This window comes from Lygodium microphyllum, chromosome 22 (assembly GCF_053477565.2).
Source record: "Lygodium microphyllum isolate KBCC chromosome 22, Lygodium_microphyllum_v1.1.10, whole genome shotgun sequence".
In the NCBI taxonomy this organism is placed as follows: Eukaryota; Viridiplantae; Streptophyta; class Polypodiopsida; order Schizaeales; family Lygodiaceae; genus Lygodium; species Lygodium microphyllum.
The window spans coordinates 127,967,443-127,990,665 of NC_141156.1; the positions used below are offsets into that span (position 1 = coordinate 127,967,443).

The window sequence follows — 23,223 nt, forward strand, 5'->3', positions numbered from 1 at the left end:
AAACAAGAGCAATGGAAGAAGATGGTAAAAGCCATTGCCAATATGGGTTCATGCGAAGGATGGATTGATGCCACCTATAATGACATGAGAATGAAGAAGACTGATGAAGAGAAGGAGAGGATTGATAGAGCCCTTGATCTTGTTTGGGCCGCATGGACAAAATATGGTTGCTCCATTCTCATTGATGGGATGAAGTGATCATAAGAAACGGGGCATCATCAACCCCAGGCTCTCTCCCTCTCATACTCCCTCTCTCATGCACAAGCATGAAGTAAGAGCAAGAAGCAAGAAGAGAACAAGTTTAGCCACACACAAGAATGAGATTCTTCATTCATTTCTTGACTGTTGTCAATTCCTCTAGTCTCTTTTCTTCTCCTTCCTATTAGTGTAGGCCTCAACCATGCCTCTCATTCTTGGTATATTCATCTACCGCTACATTCGTTGCAAGCTATCATTGAGGTATACATTGTCTTTTTGAAGTTCTTTTCTCCTACTATTTCATCCGGGATGTATGACATACTCTATCCATTGATCATGACTGGGTGAAACTAGATATAGGGATATCATTTAGCCACATAACTGGACATGTACTATCTCATTCTCCCATTGTATCCCTATATGAGCACTATTTTATTAATATATATCACTTTGGCTTCTTTTCATAGTATATCATTGGCCATCTTTTAGCACATCACACATTGATACCCAATGATGATCAGTATTGTACATGTTTGTCTCATAGGTCGATTTCGGTCTCATCAAGCATTAATTTTTTTTTTCTCTCTCTCTCTCTCTCTCTCTCTCTCGATTCTTGAATCTTTCAAGGCTCAACTCTCTTTCTTTATCTTTGTCTTTGTCTTTCTCTCATCATTGCAATTTGTGGTTATAGGTGGACCCCTCAAATGTGGCACAAGTTGTTATAAAAAATGGATTCAATTGTAGACGCTTGGTACGTTTGCTTGAGGCCGAGTTTCTTACGATTGTGTGGACTCGATGTGCAAGTCATTGTTTGAACTTTCTCATAGAGAACATTATTGGGTTTTTCACTTATGCCTCACTTACGCCTACGCTCACATAGGAGTGTCGGTGATCAGTAGGACACTGGGACACTTTTTACTCTCGGTATGAGAGGTTTTTTCCCCTAGACTTATTGTCTTATTTCGTATGTGCTTATGTCACACACTTATGGGCACTTATCGTGTTCAGGTGTGAATACCCCCTACAATCCTAAGGTTTAAGGGTTGTACCTTGTAATTTTAGATTATATTCTTTCAGTCTATTGCATTGGGTGTCGTGTTTCACTTTTACATTGTCTATTGCACTCTGAGCTGAGCTTCGATCCTCTCTTCATCTCACATTTGATATCAGAGCAGATCTCAGCTCAACTAAGCTCTGCTCAGTTCATCAGCATTTAGGAGTGCCTATGAGCTCCAAAGGTCTGTAGCTCCATCTGCTCTGCTCTCAACACCTGTAGAGTGCCGCCTTGTGGTGCTCGTTTTACAGCCTCCCAGCCAGCGCCAGTCAGCAAGGGAGCCTGTCCGCTAGGTTGTCCTGCACCCGCTAGGCCACCTTTGCCTTTCCTCCCCCCCCGCTTGTGTTGGCTGCGCCGCTCCTGGTTAGCACTTGTCAAGCCCGCCTCTGCTGACGCCTGCTTGTGCCACACGCTTCTCTTGTCCTGTGCTACGTTCGTCTGGGAGCGCAGTCAGCCAGCGCCGCCTGCGCCTGTACCTACGCCAACTGCTTGCACCTGTCTTTGCCAGTGCTTGTACCTACGCCACCTTGTCTTCAATGGCCGCTCGTCTGAGCTCTTGTGTCCAGTGCAGAGCGTGTTGGCCATTTTTCTCAGTCCGCCAACCCACCATTAGTTCAACTCCACAAAGTGTATTTTTTCTTTTAGAAAAATGTACTTTTTAATTCCAGAAATCATCTCTAGAAAAGGGGGCTTTTGCCCAAGCAGACACAGAATTGTGAGTACGTGTCTGGGACACGGTTGATGCAAATTTATCAGAAATTTTGGGACTTTTGAGTTTTTTGAAGACATTGGCACATGTATTGTAGTCTCAGTCAGTGATAGACTGTTTTGGACAATTTTGGGGCAAGAAATTTTAGGGATTTTGCACATACAGTGTTACTGAACGCTAAATGAACCTTGGACTGCGTGCATTATAGATAGTTTTAACAGAGTGTATCTCAGTGTACTAATTGCAGCAAGCTACTTGCTGTAATTTTTGGAAATTTTGAGATTTCTAGTTTGGTTCAGCTTGGACATTGCTATTTTGCTTCTTTTGGCATTGATTATCATGGCAAATTAGGGAGGTGATGTCTTTACTGATGTATCCAAGGAGGACAGATTGGATGGTAACAACTACTCACTTTGATCCTTCATGATGAAGAATGTGCTTGTAGCGAAAAATCTTTGGGATTATGTAAGTGGGGAAGAAATTAGGTGAGGAGTTGTGGCTCTAGCTACTCCTCCTCGAGGAGGACGTGGACAGCGGGCACCTCAGCCTGTTCAGCGTGCTCCACTTCAGCCACCTCCCCAAAGATCAACAGCTCAAAAAGCATGGGATGCACAGGCTTTGTCGCTGATTGCATTCGAAGTTCAACGGTCCATCATCTCCCACATTCGTTCGGCAGCTTCTTCACGAGAAGCTTGGCTAACTTTGGAGCAGATGTTTGCTGGTAAGAATGAGACTCATATCTCTTTCTTAAAGAAAGAGCTAGAGACATTGAAGATGGATGAGGGTGATTCTATACAAGATCACTTGAACAAAATTCAGGACTTGTGTGAGCAACTTATGAATGTTGATGAGTACTATTCAAATACACAGCTAATATCTACTACATTAAACTCATTACCTCCTTCGTACTTAGCTTTCCACGCTGCCCTAAACCTCACAATGAGGATAGCCCCACAGCCTATCTTCTTTGTTTAGTTAGACAGTTTGCTTCTAGAGGAAGAGTAAACAAGAAGAAATAGTGGTGTGGATGTCATAGCCTCTGAGTAGGCTTTTATGGCCAGACAGAAGAGCAAAGGCAGCCAAGTAAAGAATGCTCCGTAGAGCTCTGGGATTTCAGGCACCTCATAGGGAAGTAAAAAACAAGGGGACACATAAGCCAAAAATGGAAAATGCCATTATTGCAAGAAGCTAGGCCACTACATCACTGAGTATAGAAAGCGCATCGCCAAGGAGAAGGAGGAGTTAGGAATGTCTGTTTTTGATGCTCCTTCCGCTACTACTGAGTCCGAGTTCTTTGTTGTAGACAAGGACTATTGCTTTTACACATGCAATTATGATACTTCATGAGCTGATCAAGCATTTAGCTCTATTGAGGATGCAAGCACTTGGTTTTTTGACAGTGATGCTTCTAGGCACATCACATCTTGTAGAGATTTATTTGCTTCTGTTGGTGCAGCTCCAGTTGGCAAGTCTGTACAGTGTACCAACAATGCATCATACCCTGTTAGAGGTATTGGGGAAATTATGCTCACATCCATTGATGGGTCTATTCTCTGTCTACAGGATGCTTTGTTTGTGTCAAGTATTAAGAAGAATCTGCTCTCTATTTCTTCTTTGGCACCTTGTGGATTGCAGGTCACATTTGATGATGATAGATGCATGGTGAGAGACAAGGAACACATGACTTTGATCTTGATTGGCACTTTATATCATGGGTTATATGAGTTGGATGCTCTTTCGGTTGATCAGTCAGCGTACTTGACATCCACTCTTACTCTTTCTATAATACATGCAGAGTTATGGCATGCTCGCATGGGGTATGTAAACTTTGGTAGCTTGATGCTCTTACAGTATACACAGATGCTAGATGGATTACCTCTTTTGGAGAGACCTCTTGAGCACTTGTGCGAGGGATGCATTTTGGAAAAAATGCATCGATTTTCGTTTCCCCATGATGTTGCTTTTAGAGCCACAGCCAGGTTACAGTTAGTGCATTTAGATGTATGTGGGTCTATGCAGACAAAGTCATTGGGAGGATGTCACTATTTTGTGACTTTTATTGATGATTTTACTCGATTCTGTTGGGTCTACTCTTTGGTGAAAAAGTCAGAAGTGTATGATGCATTCTTGGCTTTTGTTGCACTTGTTGAGAGCCAATATGGTTGTAAAATTAAGTCTCTCCGTTCGGACTGACTGGGAGGGGGGGATATATGTCCTCTATGCTGAATTCTTTTTTGAAGCAAAAGGGCATTATCCATCAGTTCACTACTGCCTATACTCGACAACAAAATGGGATTGCAGAGAGGAAGAATCGGTCACTCATGGAGATGCCAGATGTATGCTGAAAGCAAAGAGTTTGTCACACAGTTTTTGGATGGAAGCTGTTATGTGTGCTTGCCATGTTTTGAACAGATGCCCCACCAAAGCTTTAAAGAAAGTTACACCTTTTGAGGCTTGGAACAGCTGGAAACCTTCCGTTGGACACTTTTGTACCTTTGGGTGTCTTGCATATGCACACATTCCCCAGGTACTCAGGAAAAAGTTGGATAACAAGGTTGTCAAATGCATTTTTGTGGGATATAGTAGTGAGAGCAAAGGCTATAGACTCTATGATCCTGTCTCTAAAAAGGTGTTTGTCAGTAGGGATGTACTATTTGATGAAAAATTAGAATTGTCCCTTGCTGGTTTAGACACATATTAGGTTGCGTGTGATGTATTTGAAGGGCTGCTGCCATTTGGTGATTCAACTGGAGTTTCAGCAAGTGGACTCAATGGTCAGCCAGCTGCTCCATTGGAAAATGCAGAAAATTAGCCATTGGCTGATTTGAATATTCAGCAAAGTGCTGAAACTGAAATTCAGCAAGAGCTCATGCACAGTGAGGAGGCAAGACAAATGCCTAGATGGTATTTACAGACTATGAAAGATAGATGGCTGGTCGTACTAGAAGGCAAGCTCGTATGCATGATACTGCACATACCATGGAGTTTGTTATGGCAGCAAGCACACTTGATGATGAGGAGTTTGAATGTTTTGAGGATGCACAACAAAGTGTGCATTGGGTGGCATCAATGCAAGCTGAATTGGATTCTATAATTAAGAATCAAACATGGGATTTAGTGTCTTTGCCTTTTGGGAAGAAAGCCATCGGAACAAAATGGGTCTACAAGCTAAAACGGAATGCAGACGGGATCCATTGACAAATATAAGGCAAGGCTTGTAGCTAAAGGCTATGCATAGAAGAAAGGCATTGACTATGAGGAGACATTTGTTCCTACCTCCCGAATGACGGCCATCAAGTTTATGGTTGCTTTGGCTGCCCATTATGGATGGATTGGACATTAGTTGGATATTAAAACTGCATTTTTACATAGGGAACTTCATGAGGAAGTATATGTACAACAACCCATTGGTTTTGCAGTTAAGGGATCCGAACACTTGGTTTGCAAGCTAAAAAAGACTTTATATGGTTTGAAACAAGCTCCTAGAGCTTGGTATGCAAAGATAGATGCCTTTTTGCTCAGCCAAGGGTTTATAAACAGCTCATCTGAGTCTACCCTTTACGTATGTAAAGAGGGGGGGTCCATGCTGATCATTTGTCTATATGTTGTTGATCTTTTACTTACAGGGACACATGCTGATCAGATTTCAGCATGCAAACAAAATTTGCAGCAAAATTTTGACATGTCAGCATTTGCAGCAAAATTTTGACATGTCAGCAGAGTTGGAGTCTTTGCATTATCACTTGGGCATTTAGTTCATACATGATGCTAGAGGTATTGGTTTATCACAGTTGAGATACATTGGTAAACTTCTTGAGAAGTTTGGCTTATAGGATTGCAAGCCAGTTTGTACACCAATGGAACCTGGACTAAAGCTGTCATTACATAATGACAGTGATTTGTTTGATATACATGCATATGCTCTAGCAGTTGAATGTCTTATTTACCTATGCAACACTAGGCGGGACATACAGTTTGCAGTTTCAGCCTTGAGCAGATATATGCATTAGCCACACATGTCACATTGGCAAGTTGTTAAGCGTGTCTTTCGTTACTTGTAGGGTACTAGATCCCTTGGATTGCTTTATACCAAGGAGAGACCACTGCAGTTACATGCTTACAGTGATTTTGATCGTGTTGGTGATTATGATTCACGTCACTTTACTAGTGGCAATTGTTTCTTTCTTGGCTCATCTTGCATATCTTGGCTTAGCAAGAAACAATCCACTGTTGCCACATCGTCATGTGAAGCTAAATACAAGGCAGCTTTCACTATCACAGTTGAATGCGTATGGATTAGACACTTGCTAGTTGATCTAGATGTATCTATTACGGAGCCTACTCTTTTGTTCATTGACAGTTAGAGTGCCATTGCAGTGGCACGGAACCCAGTGTTTCATGCACGCACGAAACACATTGAGATACATTATCACTTTGTCAGAGAGAGGCTACATGCAGGTGATATTAGCCTTGTCTATTGTCCTACCACCAGTAATGTGGCAAACATCTTCACCAAAGCTCTTTCTCGTGACAAATTTGAAGCATTTCGCAATGCTTTAAATTTGATCTCCTTTGGTGGCGGATGATCCTTGTACTTTTGATCACTCTTCACTCTAGGGGGGTTTATTGGGTTTTTCACTTACGCCTCACTTACGCCTACGCTCACATAGGAGTGTCGGTGATCGGTAGGACACTGGGATACTTTCTACTCTCGGTACGAGAGGTTTTTTCCCCCAAACTTAGTCTTATTTTGTATGTGCTTATGTCACATACTTACGGACACTTATCGTGTTCGGGTGTGAACATCCCCTACAACTCTAAGGTTTAAGGGTTGTACCTTGTACTTTCAAATTACACTTTTTCAGTCTATTGCTTTGGGTGTCGTGTTTCACTCTCACACTGTCTACTGCACTTTGAGTTGAGCTTCGATCCTCTCTTCATCTCACAAACATTAGGGAGCTTAAGTGGTAAAGCTACATTGGTTCTCTCTCTTTACAGTAAAGGTAAATGTGCTTACAATATATCGTGAGTATAGTACACTTGAGTTGAAGAAGCCTTCTTCAACTTAATTTGCTTACATGCGGTTGTTGTTGGAGTGCCTTTATGAGTTGCGGTCTGCCCTATGCCAAACAGTAGTGTCCACTCTATGGAATGAGTAGGATGAGCATGAGACAAAGGAGGCCAAAGCTAAGTAGTGCTTGTGCCTCAATGAGCAATTTAGACAGAAAATATTTGCCATGGTGATTGTTCTGACTCCTTTTTATAGGGTGTTGCATATGAGTGATTGCAAGGGGTCCACCATGTGCTTTTTTGTTGAGTTCTTTAAATGCTGCATTGGTGGTGGCGTGGGCTTGCATAATGATCACAAAGATATAGTGTGCACATGTTTAGAGATAGCAAAGAGGAGATGGTCACGGATGCATAAGCCCATCCATGGTTTTGCAGCGGTTATAGATGATAGAGAAATTTGTTCAAATTAGTTGGTATATTTGATTCGTGTGGTTGCCATGGATGACCACAATGCAATGTCAGAGGATCTAGGATGCTGCGTAGATTAGAGAGGGCATGTGGCATTTGCTTATTCCAATTATTGGAGGAGATGACATATGGTAGAATTTTGGATATGTGTTGGAGACCCTTCAATCCTTAGCCACGAGACTCTTTGTTCAGGATTGTTGTTTGGCCATAGATAAAAGAAACTGGAGTGTTTATTCTCTCAATCACATGAAGATTCCCTATTGGTTTAGCACACGACAATTAGAGTTGCTAGTCTATTGCTACACTAACGTATGCATGATGAGGACCATGATGAGCATGGGTAGTCCAAAGTAAGTAAACACTTAACCATAAATCATGATTCATAAATTTAAAATGATAAGGGGAATTTTAATTTGTTGTTTTGAACTTTATACTTTACAATTTAGTATTTACAATCTTATGTGCATTGTGTAGGTGAATGTGGATACATTCAAGTTAATGGGTGATACTCTTCGGAGTGTATAGGTATATTTAAAGGTTGTTGAGAAGGAGATGATCTTTGCGGAGCTCTATAGAGAGCTTATAGTAGGAAACACTTGTGACACTCATTGTGAGTGTGCTTGTGGGCGAGGAGTTTTAAGTAGGTAGTAGTTGGGGCATAGAAACATGAAACGGGGAACGAGGATGGGGATGCCAAACCTAGGGAACAAGGACATGGGAACAAGAACGACATTTAAAAAATTAAAATTTATGAAAAAAATTTAATATTCACTCATAATCCATGTGGAGTGTTAAAACCAATGTATATAATTCACAAGGACAAATCATTTTAAGTTTTAACTTTAAGGATATTGTGCATCATTCTAAAACTAGTCATTACAAATTGAATTACAACTTATAAGGTTCAAGAATTAAGGTAGTCAATTATGAAACACATAATACATATGTCATAAAACAATGAACAATGAACTAAAATTTAAAGTCTAAGTCTGAAAAAACATGCCCATTGCCAAAAAACTTAGAAGACTACAAATATGAAGTCAAATTTGTGAAAGAACATGCTCATTGTTCCAAAAAAGACTACAAATATGAAGTCTAATCTCTAGACTGAAGCAAAATGCGACATGCTAAAATAGCCCAAAGGGCAACTGCAAGATTGCAAGTACAAATATAATGTTGGCATGGCACAATGGCCCAAGTGTCACATTGTCATCAATGATCATAATATCATATTCAATGTATATGTGTCGTGAGACTCATGATAAGCAAACTAAATTAAAGATCATCATCATGATCTGAGATTGCTCTAGCTACTCCTGAAGAGCCAGCCTCATCATCATGCATACCATGAACTGTTGCATCTCTCTCAACATCAGCGTGTGTCTTCTCTTCTTGCTGCATCTCCCACTTTGTGAATGGATCGGACTTTGTTATCATATTGTCACATAACATCCTCATATTAGCAGTAACAAATACCAGATCGTTTGCCCTCTCCACACCAAGACGGTTCCTCTTCTTTGAAGCAATGCGAGCGTATATACTCCACAATTGCTCCAAACAAGAGGAACTAACTGACTAACTTAAAATACGGATGGCTAGTTGCTGCAACTTAGGACCATCCGAACCATAGTCCTCCCACCACAAAGCTACCCCAATCTTGCAATGATTCTCCTATGTATCCCCATAAGCAAAAGAATCCCGAAAGGTCCTATAACATGAAAGATGGTCTTTGATCTTTTGTCTAGTGTCATGATCAGACACTAGACGAGACAATATAAGTCTCCATGCATCCATAACCTCAGTGTCATTCTCGTGACCCTTGCCTTGGAACTTAGGATCCACAACAAATGTAGCTGCATGCATGGGTGAGCTATAGGGGTTTCACCTCGTCACAACTAAATGGCTTATCTCCTCATATGCCTCATCATTTGGTGGCAACTCTTGTAGCTTTTTATTTAGCCTATCCATAGCCTCATATACCTTGCTAATGCAAGGTTGCATAGCATCCATAACCCTCAATAAATGTACAATAGGTGATACCATAGCATCTATCTGCACGTTACCCCAAAAAGCGGAGTTATTTACTTTCCCCAAGCATAAGATGCCTGTAGGAGTATCTGCCAATGCTGATGAGGTGAACTCATCACTAAGAAATAAATGTCTCAAGGCACCATTGCATTCTCTTAATCTGCTTGGCATCAAGAAGTTAAAGACAAATCTGTTATTAGAGTATTTTAAAAGTGTCTTCTTGGACTGCAAAGAGAACTGATGGCAAAGAAACTGGTGGTTCAAAATAAAGCTAACCATTTGAGCTCTTTGCTCTATGACAGGTGCAATCCATGATAGGTTACCAATATCCTTTAGTAGGTTATTCAAGCAATGAGCCATACAATATGAAATTGTGATATGCGGATAATTTCTTTGGATAATAGTACATACTATCCTATTTGTGGGCTATCCATCTGTAACAAATCCTACAACATGCTTTGGGCTAATAAGCTCAATACCTGTAACCCACTCTGCTACAAGTACATTTGCTGACTTTTGTGTCCGCGATGCATCATGCGAAGATATGAAATACATTTCCCCACGAGAATAAGCAACCATGCCATGAATGGATTGCTTGCATGTATCACTCTAACCATCAGCTTCATTTTTAGCCCACAAGCTCTTTCTAGTCATTACTGCTTGCTCAACAAGGTGCTTTTCCTTGTCGAGCAAAGTGGTGCATAAGGTCTCTGATGATGGAGGTAATACGAAGGGCCATACTCACCAATCTTCTTGCTCATTAATTTAAAATACTTTGATTTGGCTGCATGAAATAGAATGTGGTCATGATAGAAAAAACATGCCACTGATGTATCCATTTCTTCCTTTTTCTTGGGATCCCAACTAGTATCAAGTGTGCTTTGTCTACGTGCAACATGTGGTGCTGTTGATGCCATGGCCGATGCAATGTGTGTAGTAGGTGTGGAGGTAGGACTTCCTAATACTGATCCTGCTCTAGATATATCTAATGGGGATGGTGTTGTAAAGAAATACCCTAACAAAGAAACATAAATAGAAACCGTACGACAAAGCACAGATTGATAAAAGAACACAGTTAGGGTTAGGGTAACTTAGGGACAATGAATACAGTGAATAAATGAAGTGATATAACTACTGAATAATACGATGCTCATGCAATAAACACACTATGCAGTGAATGAATACTGAAACTTGAACTCCTGTATCTCAAGGATCAGGGCAGGGATAATGAGCTAGAGAGTGTGTTGTACTCCGAACGGATCCCGAATCGTAGCAAGGCAACTTTCGGATGTCGAATACCAGCAAATGTAGCAGTGAGAAGCTGGATTTGATGCAGACAGCAGTGAGGAGAGAGAAAGACTAAAAACGCAGACAGCAGGTGAGAGAGACTAGAAATGGAGGCCGGACAGCCTGCAGGAGAGAGAAAGACTAAAAACGTAGGCATGACAGCTTGCAGGAGAGAGAAATACTAAAAACCTAGGCAGCAGGTGAGAGAAAGACGAAAAATGCAGGCAGGACAGTCTACAGGAGAGAGAAAGACTAAAAACGCAGGCAACAGGACTGTGATGACGTGGCAGGCTGTACGGCAGCAGGTTTGCATAGGAACAACAGTCACTTGATTGGAATCAGCTCCAAACTGCGTGAAGAGGCCTGGAAATCAGGCGCCAACTGATGGAGACAGCAATGGACACTGGCTTTTCCACTCTCATCATAGTCTTTTGCTTCCCCTTTGGGAGTCAAGTTGTCATACACTGACTGCTACAAAAAGGGTGCATTTGCTGTATTTACATCATGACCAAGCCCAAATGAAGCATTTGGATGACCAAATATTCCACTTTGTGCCCCAGGCATCAAGCCAATGCTACCATACATAGGGTTTTGCACATTTCCAGCCATACCCGAAAACAATGGGCCTTGCACACCATGCATTGGCTGCTGCATACCATAGGATTTGTGCCATGCATTCCCTTATGCGGCCCTTGGCCAACCATTGCATGAAAAATCGTGTTACCTCTAAAGTATCTTGGCTGCCCCATCATAGCATGCATGCCCGGCTGTCCAAAATCCATTGGATTGGCACTTCCATAATGGTCTTGCATTTGCATTCCTTGCCCCATAGATACCAACTGTTTAGCTTCATTGGCCTCTTTAGGAGCTTCAAGTGAAGGATTTGGCACTACCTTCGGTGCATCTTGCTGTCTCAAAGGTGTAGAAGTTGACTTCTTCTTCTTGCCCTTGCTGTCTTCTTCGGAGCATTCAAAAATCGGGTGAAATGAGGATCCTTTAATTCAGCAAAGAGATTTGTTGCTATCCTCATCCGATTCTTGAACTGGTCATCAAATTCCTCTTCACTTTGCTGGTCATCTACCTCATGACGGCTTGAAGGCCCTACATCTTGCCCAACAGTAACATTTTCAGCTTGTTGTCCATCATGAGAGCCTTGTCCAAGATTAGGCATTGCATTTCCTTCATTCCCATGAGACTATCCATAGTGAGAGGCATCATCACTGCTTGATTCCATCTCACTATATGAAGACATGTTGCTGTAATTTCTCAGCTGAGCATAAAAATCAGCACTAGCACAAAGCTTTGGCTTGCAATCAGGTGCCTCGAGCTCACCAAATCAAGAGATTGAGTGATTATCCTGGCAATGGAACCATGAAACCAGCCTTCCTTCTCGGATAGGGTGGTTTAACCTGATTAAGCACTTAATTACAACAATTAGCAAATGAACATAAACCGAAATGCTCACTTTACCTTCATAAGCTTGGACAGTGGACACCCTGTTGGCCCCAAAACTGGTGCCCCTTTTGGTATTTCTTTAATTTCAATTGCTGATGGATAAATTACAAGCCAAGATTTCACAATCTCCTTGGCTGATTCAAAAGCCCCTTGCTGTTCCAATAATCAGCAAAGGATTCGGGCAAATCGCCTCTTGATTTTCACCCAGGACTTGCTCTAATGGAACCCCAATTGGTCAAATGTTGCCCCAAATTCACAATAGATGGGTTGGCATCTGAAATCCTCACAATTCCACGAATTTCCGGTGCTGATTTCAATGTACAATGCCTTTGATTGATGGCATGGGTCCCAAGGTGGTTGCTAAACCCTAATTACTGCTGTAATTTGGGTTTACAGCAGTAAACTCTCTACTGTCCACAAAATTTGGCTATACTCTGCTACCCATGGCTGAGAATTGTTGAGAATACTTGAGTATAGACTGGAGAAGATGAGAGAATGCTATAGAAAGAGAGAAAACCAGCTGAAATGTATCTTCTGATTCGTAGCTCTGATGACAAATCTGATGGCACCAATAGCTTCAAAAGGGGGGTAAAACACTAGCTCGGTTGGCGAGCCCTCCTCTCCTATCGCCGCCTCTCTTGAGGCGGAAGAGAAAACTTGTTGCCCCCTGTCCTGTCGCGGCGCGCGATCAGTCGTCGTCGCATCTCAGAGCCAAATCTAATCACCTCCTCTCCCTCCACTAAGCTCCGAATGGCTGCCATTCAGCTTCCACCACCCTCCAACAGCCTTCTTCCTAGTTGCATGGGAAAGTTTTGCCAAGTGGCAGCCTTCCTAATGCATTTTCAGCCATTAAATTAATTTTTCAGAATTAATTAATTCTGAAAATTAATTTCAGCCCTTTTGACCCTGCCCAAAATTAAACATGCCCATCTGGAATGAAATTGGCTAGGCCATTTGCAACTTGGAGTGGTTCCCAACCTCTGTTGACCCTTAGACTATTAATTAATGCTAGTCCCTAGTGTCACCACTGACACTTAATGACCAAACAATTGTCCTAGGGTCCAACCTGGTACCAACTGACCACCAAGACCCAGTTGGCATAACTTAACACAACTTTTGCCTTTAACACCCACTGCATCCTTGGGGTCCTTGGCCCATTCCCATGAAATAATTGCCATGTGCATCACATGTGCTAAACAACCTTGCACATTTGATTAGTAACTTAATCAAATGTTACTAGCAAGATTAAAGTATCTCAAAATTTCACGTCCCCGTGACAGAAGCCTAGTTCATTCCACCTAGCATCAACTTCCCTTTGCTTGGTGAGCACCCTTCTCCTTCAGGCTTCACCTTCACTTGCATTTTTCAGCTTGGAGATTTGCTTCACATTTGGCATCATCTTCCCCAGCTAGGCGTTAGCATCTTCTTGCTTGGTGTCACCTCCACACCTGGTGTTAGTTTCTATAGCCCTAGGTACCTATGTTTCTGGGTTGATATGCCTTCATAGGTTGCGTTTACCCTCTAGGTGGCTGTCCCTTCATTTGGTGATCTCCATCTCATTAGGCGTCAACTCACATAGACCTCTGGCATCTGCATTTGTAGCCCTGGCCCATCTCTTAGCGTCTTAGGATTGTGCTTTGCTCCCTCGATTGATCATCTTCCTCATCTCCAACGACATTTGAGGATTGTGATTGGCTCCCTTAACAGCTGTCCTTCACCTTACAGTGAATACTTTGATAGCCCATTGCTCGAAGGACTGCGTTTCCCTCCCTTCACTATGTAGATTCCTAGAGGTGTTGCAGCCTGATTCAGATAAGACAGTGCATACATCTTCTGAGCTTCGGCTTTGCTGTATTAGCTTTTCTTCTCATAGCATGATTCAGCACATCATTACTGTGTTCTTGTTCTTTTGAGTTTCTCTTCTCTCTTAGTGTTTGTCGTATACAATCTATGTTTCTCCCTACAAATCCTAGTGTCTCTCTGCATTGTTGCATATCTTGATATGGTATCATAGCATACCTATTATCTTGACATGTTATGAGAGCGTAGGAGCTCAAAGAGCTAAAGGCCCCGTTCATTAGAGAAGGCAAAGAAAGATTGTGGATTTGACATAATCTATTGATTTTCCCCTTCATTTTCATTGCATTACCAAGAAGACAGAGATATCCTTCGCTTTCTCTCCCTCCCACCCTTCCTTTTACAGGTGGAGACTTTGGTGCTATGATTTTTCCAGAGGTAGATTGAGAGACTATTGGGTGCTCCTCTTCCAGCATCATCGGATCTCCCACTGATGCTTGCCGATATGCGACCTTTGCTCCCTACACCGTTGGAGTATATGTGTCTACCCCCGGCACTAGTGTCACAAGACTATGACAACTATTATCTTTTTGTTGATTTCTTTATTACATATTTAATTTGGTTTGTCTTGTTGGAAGGATCCCTCTTGAAATCTAAATGCCTGAGTTGCATGGCCAGTATGTGAAACGGACAGGAATGTCTAGTGAGTCAAGACTGGACAGTTAAGGTCCAGTACAAGTCTGGAAGGGACTGATGGCACTGTAGATTGACAAGCCTGGAAGAGACTTGTGAAAGTGTATATGGACAAGTGTGCTGAACAACTAGCCTGGAAGAGACTAGTTCAAAGTGAAGATGGACAAATCTCCAAGAGATTAGTCCATGTGGGGTCATCAGTGAAAATTCACTTTCAGTTGAGCTACATTACAAATTTGGATGTAGCCATAGTCTGCAAAGATGATCAAAAGACTAGTGGGATGCAATGGAAGCAACTCCTAAAATTTAGGGAGTTACTATTTTTGGACCCCAGAATCTGTTCGTGTCATTATCTTCGTTTTTGCACGAGGATTAATCCTCTGGTCTGTGCCGAGGTCAAATTCTGCACCGAGCATGGAGAATTTTAGACCGAAAGGCTAGAACGGGAAATACCTTCTAGTGCTGCCATTTGGCACAAATTTGTGCACTTACCTCTTTAAAGAGGGGCTGGCGTGCAGTTTTTTGAGCATGGAGGGCTCATTTGTGAAAGGGAGGAGGAACAGTTGCAGATGGAGAGCTATGGAGAGTTGGTCTACCTTGTCTATGATGCATAGAGGGTTGAGCTTGCTCCTTACTTTCTCTTTCTCTCTCCTTGACAGTATGGTTATGCTTCAGAATCAAGGGCCTTTCTTCTGATGCATGTACAATTGTGTGGGAATATGCTGTTTTTGCATGAGGCAAGAGCCTTTTTTTTTTCCAAGAACAGGAGCAGTTGTTTGCTGCCCTCAAGCAGGAACAGGTGAGGGCGGTAACCTCACCAAGTAAGTGTCTGAAACACTGATTTCAGTACTAAATCAGTACTGTTTCTGGACTGTTCAGAGGTTATTTCAGAGCCCAATTGATGTCAGAATCAAGGGGCACTTGGCACAGATGATGCAGAACAGTGCAGGGAACAATATGAGCTGAAACAGGTGTCAAAACAGGTCTGAACCAGTAATTACAGTGGGCTGAACAGTACAGGGAACAGTATGAACTGAAAACAGGTTTCAAAACAGATCTGAACCAGTAATTACAGCGGGCTGAAATGGTCAATTCTGCACTCCAACTAGAAGTTTTAGACTTAGGCAGAGTTTCCCCTCCTGGTCAGCTTGTTTTGGGTCAGCGATTGTACTGTTATGTTGCCAAATTTCACCCAGAATAGGTGAAAGACAGCTCATTGTACTTTCTCCCTTTTAAAAAATAAATAAATACCGCAAGGGGCGCCTAACTTAGGGGCCAATAGGGTGTCTATGTTGCAACAGGAGCATTCTAGCTTCCTGTATGTCTTCTTGATTCTGTGTCTTTAAGTTCAGGTTAAGTGGGCGACTGTGAATTGGGTGAAAGCATTTATATATTTTGGTTGTACACTACCGCCCTTTTCAGTGAACAGGCCGGTTACACTAGTGCCACTTCTGCCTTCTTGGCCACACAGTTTGTTTTGCACGAGCTTTTAGATTTTTATGCTCGAGGCAATAAGACGCATCCGATGCGCCGTAAGTCCTCTTGAGGAACAAAAGGAACAAAAAGATCATCAGGTGCCATGACCTCGTGACCAGAATAATGCACTACGGAGGTTGCTTTTTCTTCTTCTAGGGTTTCAGAAATGCCACCTTAACAACCCGTGGTTCTATAGTCCAGTCCCCTGAGAGACGGTGATTATTGGATACTGTCCCCTCGGTAGTCCGCTCCTTCAAGAGACGGTGGTTGTTTGACACCTTCCATTACCTTGCTCCGCAGTCCGCTCCATATGAGCCTTCCCTTTTCCCTTGCTCAACTATTTTGGTTTGAGAGGCCACCTCTGGGAGCTCTTCGACATCTTCGACACCCCAAGTACATTCTTCGGCATGATTGGCGGCATTTCCTTTGTCATCAAATGATCCAAGGTTTGTGATCCATGAGTTTTTAGATTCCCTTTCTATTGCATGGGTCGATTTAGAGGGGGATGTACTCTCTTTGCCCTTGCCCTCAGAAGGGGTTTCTACTTCTTCTTCGGCTTCAGAGGGGGCCTCTATGTCTCCACCCTTAGAGGGGGTACCTACTCATCGTGAAGTCCTTTAGCTACCATTTACTCTTTAGGGATGATTATTTTCGAGTAGTCATTTCTCTTATTGATACCCGGGATATTTAGGTACCATCTAGATCAGGGCCTTGGCCACGATTTGGTGATGAGGCCTTCAAATTCCTTCTAGCATGGAGTTACAGAGCTAGTGGCTTCACTCCCGAGGTGAAGTCAGGTTCTATAGTTCATCCTGTCTCGTGTTCCTCATTATAGGTTACTTTTTAGGTGGAAATTTTGGATCTCCACGGTCCTCTACATCTTCTTTGTATCTCTCTTCACTCCTATTTGTTCATCTCTTTTTGGGCCTAAGAGGGGGTGTTGAGAAACCACTTCTTCAATTTCCACACTTAAGTTAGGGTTTCGCACTGACAGCCCCAAAAAGGGATGTGTCCATGTTTTGGTCATTTTCATTAGTTGGTGGCCACTTAGTGGTGCGCTATCGTAGATAGCTTAGGTCTATAAATAGGTTGTTAGTTCATTCATTCTTAACTTCTTTTGTCATTCTTCACTCCACCTCTTGGTCACATTTCCTCTCTCTAGCCCTTCCACTATCCTCACACCCCTTCACAAGGACAATGTGGTTTATGGCTGGTGGCTTTTCTCCATCAGCATCTTCTCCCTCAGCTTCAGGCGCCATCACTCTTTGCATTTGGAGCATCTTCCACTTGGCGTCACCATCCCTCTGCTCGGTGTCAGCACCCTTCTCCTTTATGCTCCACCTTCACTTACGTTTTCAGATTGGAGACTTTCTCCACATCTAGCATCACCTTTCCCAACTAGGCGTCAATACCTTCACACCTGGCGTTAGTTTCTGTAGCCCCAGGTATTTATGTTTTTGGATTGATAGGGCTTCACATGTTGCGTTTACCCTCCAGGTGGGCGCCCCTTCATTTGACAACCTTCATCTCATTAGAATTAACTGACATAGGCCTTTGGCATCTGCGTTTGCAGCCTTGGGCCACCTTTTGCCGTTCGAGGACTGCGCTTTGATCCCTCGACAACAGAGATGTGGCGTTTAATGGTACCTAACACCGATCTAATGGTCAAAGATAGCACAGAGAACTCGGGAGTGGAAGATGCCTAGCCGATTTAATTATTGGCCAGTCAGTTTATTTTTCTGAGCACTCAAATAATTATTAGATTAATTTTTAGTAATTAAAAAGCTGAAAATTAATATTTAATGATGGATAATGTTGGAAAAACCATTTGGGAAGGCTGCCACTTGGCAAACTTGCCCATACAGGTTGGTAAAAGGCTGAAGAAGAGGAAAAACGAGATGATTCTGGTTGTAGCAAATGTGGGAGAGCTGTGAGCAGCCATGGCCAGTCTATTTTCAGCTATTGCAGCCAGCCACGAGTGAGTTTTGAAGAGGCGATTGCAGTTTCAGGCCCTCCACAGCCGGGCAATTGCATCGAGGTACAAGGTGACAACTGATTTTATGTCTCAACTGTAGGCAATAGCATTTAATGCTGTTGTGGCAAGGAAGCAGTTGCATTTGACTGATTTTCAGTCATTCTTCGTGACAAAACTCTGAATTTTCTCTCTCTACAGCTTTCACTCTCATCTCCCAGCCATTTCATAGCCTTGCTCCGAAGATCTCTGCATTTGGATCCTTGGAGGCTGAGAAATTGCAAGTTTCTTTGCTGTAAACCCTAATTTACAGCAGAAATTAGGGTTTAGCAGCAGCCTCGGGAAGCCTGCCAGAAATTGGAAGCTCTAAGACTTGGATTTTTAGGGCTTACAGCAGAAATTCGGGTTTAGCAGCAGCCTCGGGAAGCATGCCAAAAATTGGAAGCTCTAAGACTTGGATTTTTCGTGGTTGAAGGTGAATCTTAGCTAAATTCAGGTGGAGGATTAGCCAGCCATTGAATTTGGGGCATTTCCATCGTCTATGAAATGGGTGAAGGCCAATTAAGTGCGTGAATCAAGGGGCAAATCAAATTGAAAACTTGCTGGTCACTTTGGACAGCAAGGGAAGTTTGGATTGCGAATGGGATCGAAAGAATCCCATTGTAAATCAACTTCTTCAATAAAGTTAAAGTAATACTGAAAGGGGTGCCAATTTTGGGGCCAATCGGGTGTGCATTGTCCAAGACTGGTAGGTAAATTTGTATTTTCAGTTTTGCATTTATTGTTTGCTGTTGTAATTAAGTTGTTATCAGGAATTTACCACCCATCCATGGATGGAAGGCTGGTTTCAGTGGAGCTTCAGTGGGTGAGGAATTGTTGGCTGGTATGGTACATCATATAGTTCCTCTACATAGGAATGCTATGTTTTTGGGTTACTGATGGGTGTGGGTTGGCGTGGCTCTTGTAGTCTACCCTATACTCTGGTTACATCTCTACTTATGAATAAATGGTACAAATCCCAATACTTTACCTCCTCTTATGCTTGCCATTTACGGCGAGTCTAGGTCCTCGTTTACCTGTGGTTTTTCTCTTTGTAATAGATCCAAGTCTTCTCTTGTTCCAAAGGTGCGTGTATAGATCCGTGCACTCAGCATAGTGCCTCCTGTATATGTTAGCTAGCTCGTGCATGAAATGGAAAGTGGTGGGCTAGGTTTTGGGTGGTGGCTAGTACCTGTGGGCATGGGGAGGAGGATATGGTGAGCGATGTGTAGGTATAATCTACTCTGATTAGACAAGTACAGATGGTGATGGATCTGGAGACATTGTTAGAGAGAGTTAAACCCAGGTGGGATCAGTCTCGATATGAGAGTGTTAAATCAAGGCGAGATCAGCCTCGATCCTGATTCTCTTTTGTTGATCGACGAAGATTGCCGCTTAGAATGTTTGTGGGATTTGCTTAGGCAGCAAGTAGCATGACATGTAGCGCATTTTGCATTAGAACAATTGGGATGCATTATGTGTTGTTGAACGTAAGAGTCACATTGAAGCAAGTAGGTTTTTGAATTGCCATGGGTTTTATGAAGGGGGCACTACAATGCATTAGTCTAGTGTCGTCATGATTGTTCATGAGAAATGTCAGGCGATTCTTATAAAGAATGATGTGTTTGGGCGATTTTTAGTAATGTTGGGCTATCTGTCGAGGCTTTGAGGGTGAGGTTTTATGGTTGGTTGGGGTTTATGCACTGAATGGTTCCTTGCACCACTGTAATTTGTGGGATTGCTTGAAAGCATGCCTATCTCTTGGTAGATAGGGCCTACCAATGGATGAGTGTTCTCAATATGTGTGTTAACCCTTTGCAGTCTACCTTTGAGCACTCAGTGATGGATCCATTGTTGACTGTTTACAAAAAAAATTGAGTAATTATGTAAATATTCAATCCTTGGCTATGAACCGAGGGTTGTGTTCCTTAGATATGGAAAAGGAACTCCTAGAGTCCCAAGATGCCTAATCTCCTCCTTTTGATGACGTCAATTATTTCTGCTCCTCCCATCCTCCAAGGCCTCTACAACACTAAAGTTGCCAACATCTATTGACTTATGGACATGGGGTAAATACTATTGAGGGTGGTCCAGAACAATCTTTTATCTCGCTATGCATTGGAGATGTAAATGAGCATAATGGGTGCCTCATCTAGTCTTATAGATAGTGCCTCATTTGCTCTTACACAGAACCATAACTTTCTTCTTGGGATTAGGTTGTCCTAGTGCTGAACTGTCTGAAGCCAATGCTCTCCTATACAAATGCAAATTGCAGCGTGAATCTTTGTAGCATCTCCTGCCCAATAAGTGAAACTTTGCGGTGACAACTTCCCGACATAGTAGTGGGATATCTTCTCTACAGAGAGGTGATGCTCTCGGATCATGAGAAAACCAATAGTTCCTACAATCAATGTTCTATGGAGAATCAAGTCCTTGATTTGTGCGGTTCTGACCCCAACGAGACAGATGCTTGCCAAAGCTTTGAACACTCCACGAGAGGATTCTCATGGGGAATGTCCAAGTCTCTTAGACCAGCATGGCTTTACAGCTCATCTATGTGTCTTCTCGATCTCTTGGTACAGACTTTATCTTGTCTCACCTCGCATTAGACTGACTCCCCCAATTATGCCATCTTATTAACTGTAAATGCTTGTCTATTGGATGTTCCACACACTTAAAAGGCATTTATCTATGGCTCTGCTGTATTTAACTTACAACAACATCATGCTCATGTTCAACTTATATAGGTTTGACTATGCACTATTTCTAACCCATTGGGTGGGCCCACCATGACCTATGGTTACCCCAAAAACAGCCAGCGTTATTGCAGGATTGTTTGTATGAACCTGAACAAGAGAAAAAAGTGGATTTTAAATTACAGCAAGTTAGGATACAATAAGAGAATTTTTGTTCAGTCATGACAGCAGTCTAAAAGTTGGATCACTTGCAAATGCTTAATGTGACTTTGATGTGAGGAAAAGGTCGATTTCTTCTCAAGTTCCTATTCTTGGTTTTAGGCCAGCGTTATCTGATTTGGAGCATAAATTGTCTGAAAACATGAAGCAACTGGCCAGTCTACAGCAATTTGTAAACGAACTAGCTTCCAAGGTAGTTCACAGCAAACATTTCTAAAGAAGCCTTATATTTTGTACTTTTAATTGTATTTTGGTAACTGAAAAGTGGTATGAGATCTTGTGACAGCAAAGCTACAACCCTAATGAGGATCACACAGCAGCAGAAGCACAGTTACAAGCACATCTGGATACCTTTTTAGAGACTGTGAAAGCTTTCAATACTATTTACACAAAGGTAATTGAGCGAGGATGGTGCTTTTGCTAGCCAAACTTGTTTAAGCCATTGTTTGTGAATGCTCTATACAAGAATGCATGAAAGTTTGTAAGGAGATGACAAATTGAATGAGCTGCATCTCTATCCTGTTTCTACTCTTGATTGCCTCATAACTTAACACTGTTTCATTTCATTAAACACTTTCAGAACCTTGCATGGCTTTCCCAGGCATTTTTATGACATACAATTAGGCTGCAAGCTAGCTACAAGCTTTTGGTATTTCTTAGTACAAGACAGCTAAGCTTGGATATTGTAGTTTAGATGCTATATTCTTAACTCTCTGCCCTATAGTGGTCAGCAAGACTCGATTTCATAACTTGTCTAGGATGTTTGATGTTCTTACTGTATGGGTATGGGGACTTTGGGATGTGTATTGTAGCAAGTGGCACTTTCAATAGTTGTGGTTTGTTGAATCTACAAGTGTAGATTGCTGCCATTTCTGTCTCCTGCTGCTCTCTTCTTTTAACTAGTGCAATTTTGTTTCCTTTCCATTTTTGTTGAATGAGACTTGATTTGCTGCTTAATCTAACTTTTCTTGGTACTGTACATAATCTCTCTCTGAGAAGGGCAAAAAAAGAAGAAGGAATAAAACCAGATTAATGCCTACCGGAGGCCAAAATTACTGATGAAACCAAAGTGGTGGGTGCAACTAATCCATGGTATGTGACGTCATCAATGTGTAAACGAACTCCTAGCTTTCCTACCATCTAAAAGGTCCACCTTAGGGTTATGCTGGATGGTTCTGTGAAGCAGAGTAGCTTGGGCCAGAGACAGGTGCAGCATGCGGATACGATGATTTTTTGGGGAGCCACTCTCTTCTCATCATTGGCAAGCGTTTGAGCGGGATGCCCACTTTAAATTACTTGCATGCATAGTGGACTCGGGGACACTTTCATAGATGGGAGCTGATTGCCAGTATTATTGCTTGGTACATTTGGACTGCAAGATATAGCCATGTTATTCACTGTCAGGATGTTTCCACTACAGACTCTCTTTCTAGGATTTGGATAGGGATCATCCATACACTCCATCCATGTGAGATGGGAGACACTGCACAGTGGTTTTGAGTGGATGAAGAGGAGATATCCTTTCATGTGGACAATGATGGATTCCAGCACCTTTTTTCACCTACGTCTCACATGGTCTGGCTCTATTGTCGACCAAATTGATTGTTCATGCAACCATTGTATGTATGATGTATTGAGTTGTTCTTACATGGCTTCTTTCCATTATGTATTTTTACCTCAGGTGGGGTTTTTCTCCAAGATGTTATTAAGAGATTTTTTTCTTTTCTTTGAAAAAAAAAGTAGGCTCCTTGTCCTCCATTATCCTGTGCATAAGAGCATAGTTCACTAAGCCAGCAAATATGTTGTTACTGCTCTTGTTGATGTGGTAACTTGTGTGATCTCCTACATCTATCCTAATGGGGCCGAATAAAGGAATGGATCCCAGACTCCTGCCTAGGAGTCCTACGGTTTAGAGGATGATTGTTGAGTGCAATTTGCGGCCTTTATACCTAGGACTCAATAGTATCTGGCTTTGCTTGGGCACCTATCTTTCAACTTCAGCTCGGTCTCACTCAATCTTATTGTCTACTTTTAGGGTTGGCACATCTGCAAGAGGTAGTTTTGGCTCGACCAACATGCATCTATGGAAAGGATGGATGAACTTGTGTGAAAATGGAAGTGG

General features: G+C 42.2%; 1 protein-coding gene across 1 annotated transcript in view; it reads left to right on the forward strand.

Annotated features, from left to right (window-relative positions):
* AUG7 (nuclear matrix protein) overlaps positions 1–23,223 on the forward strand; it is an 89,901-nt gene that overhangs the window by 65,235 nt on the left and 1,443 nt on the right. The window contains exons 6-7 of the mRNA XM_087663444.1: positions 21,204–21,294; positions 21,388–21,495. Of these exons, the coding sequence (XP_087519570.1) occupies positions 21,204–21,294; positions 21,388–21,495 (199 nt within the window). The remainder of the gene's footprint in view (positions 1–21,203; positions 21,295–21,387; positions 21,496–23,223) is intronic.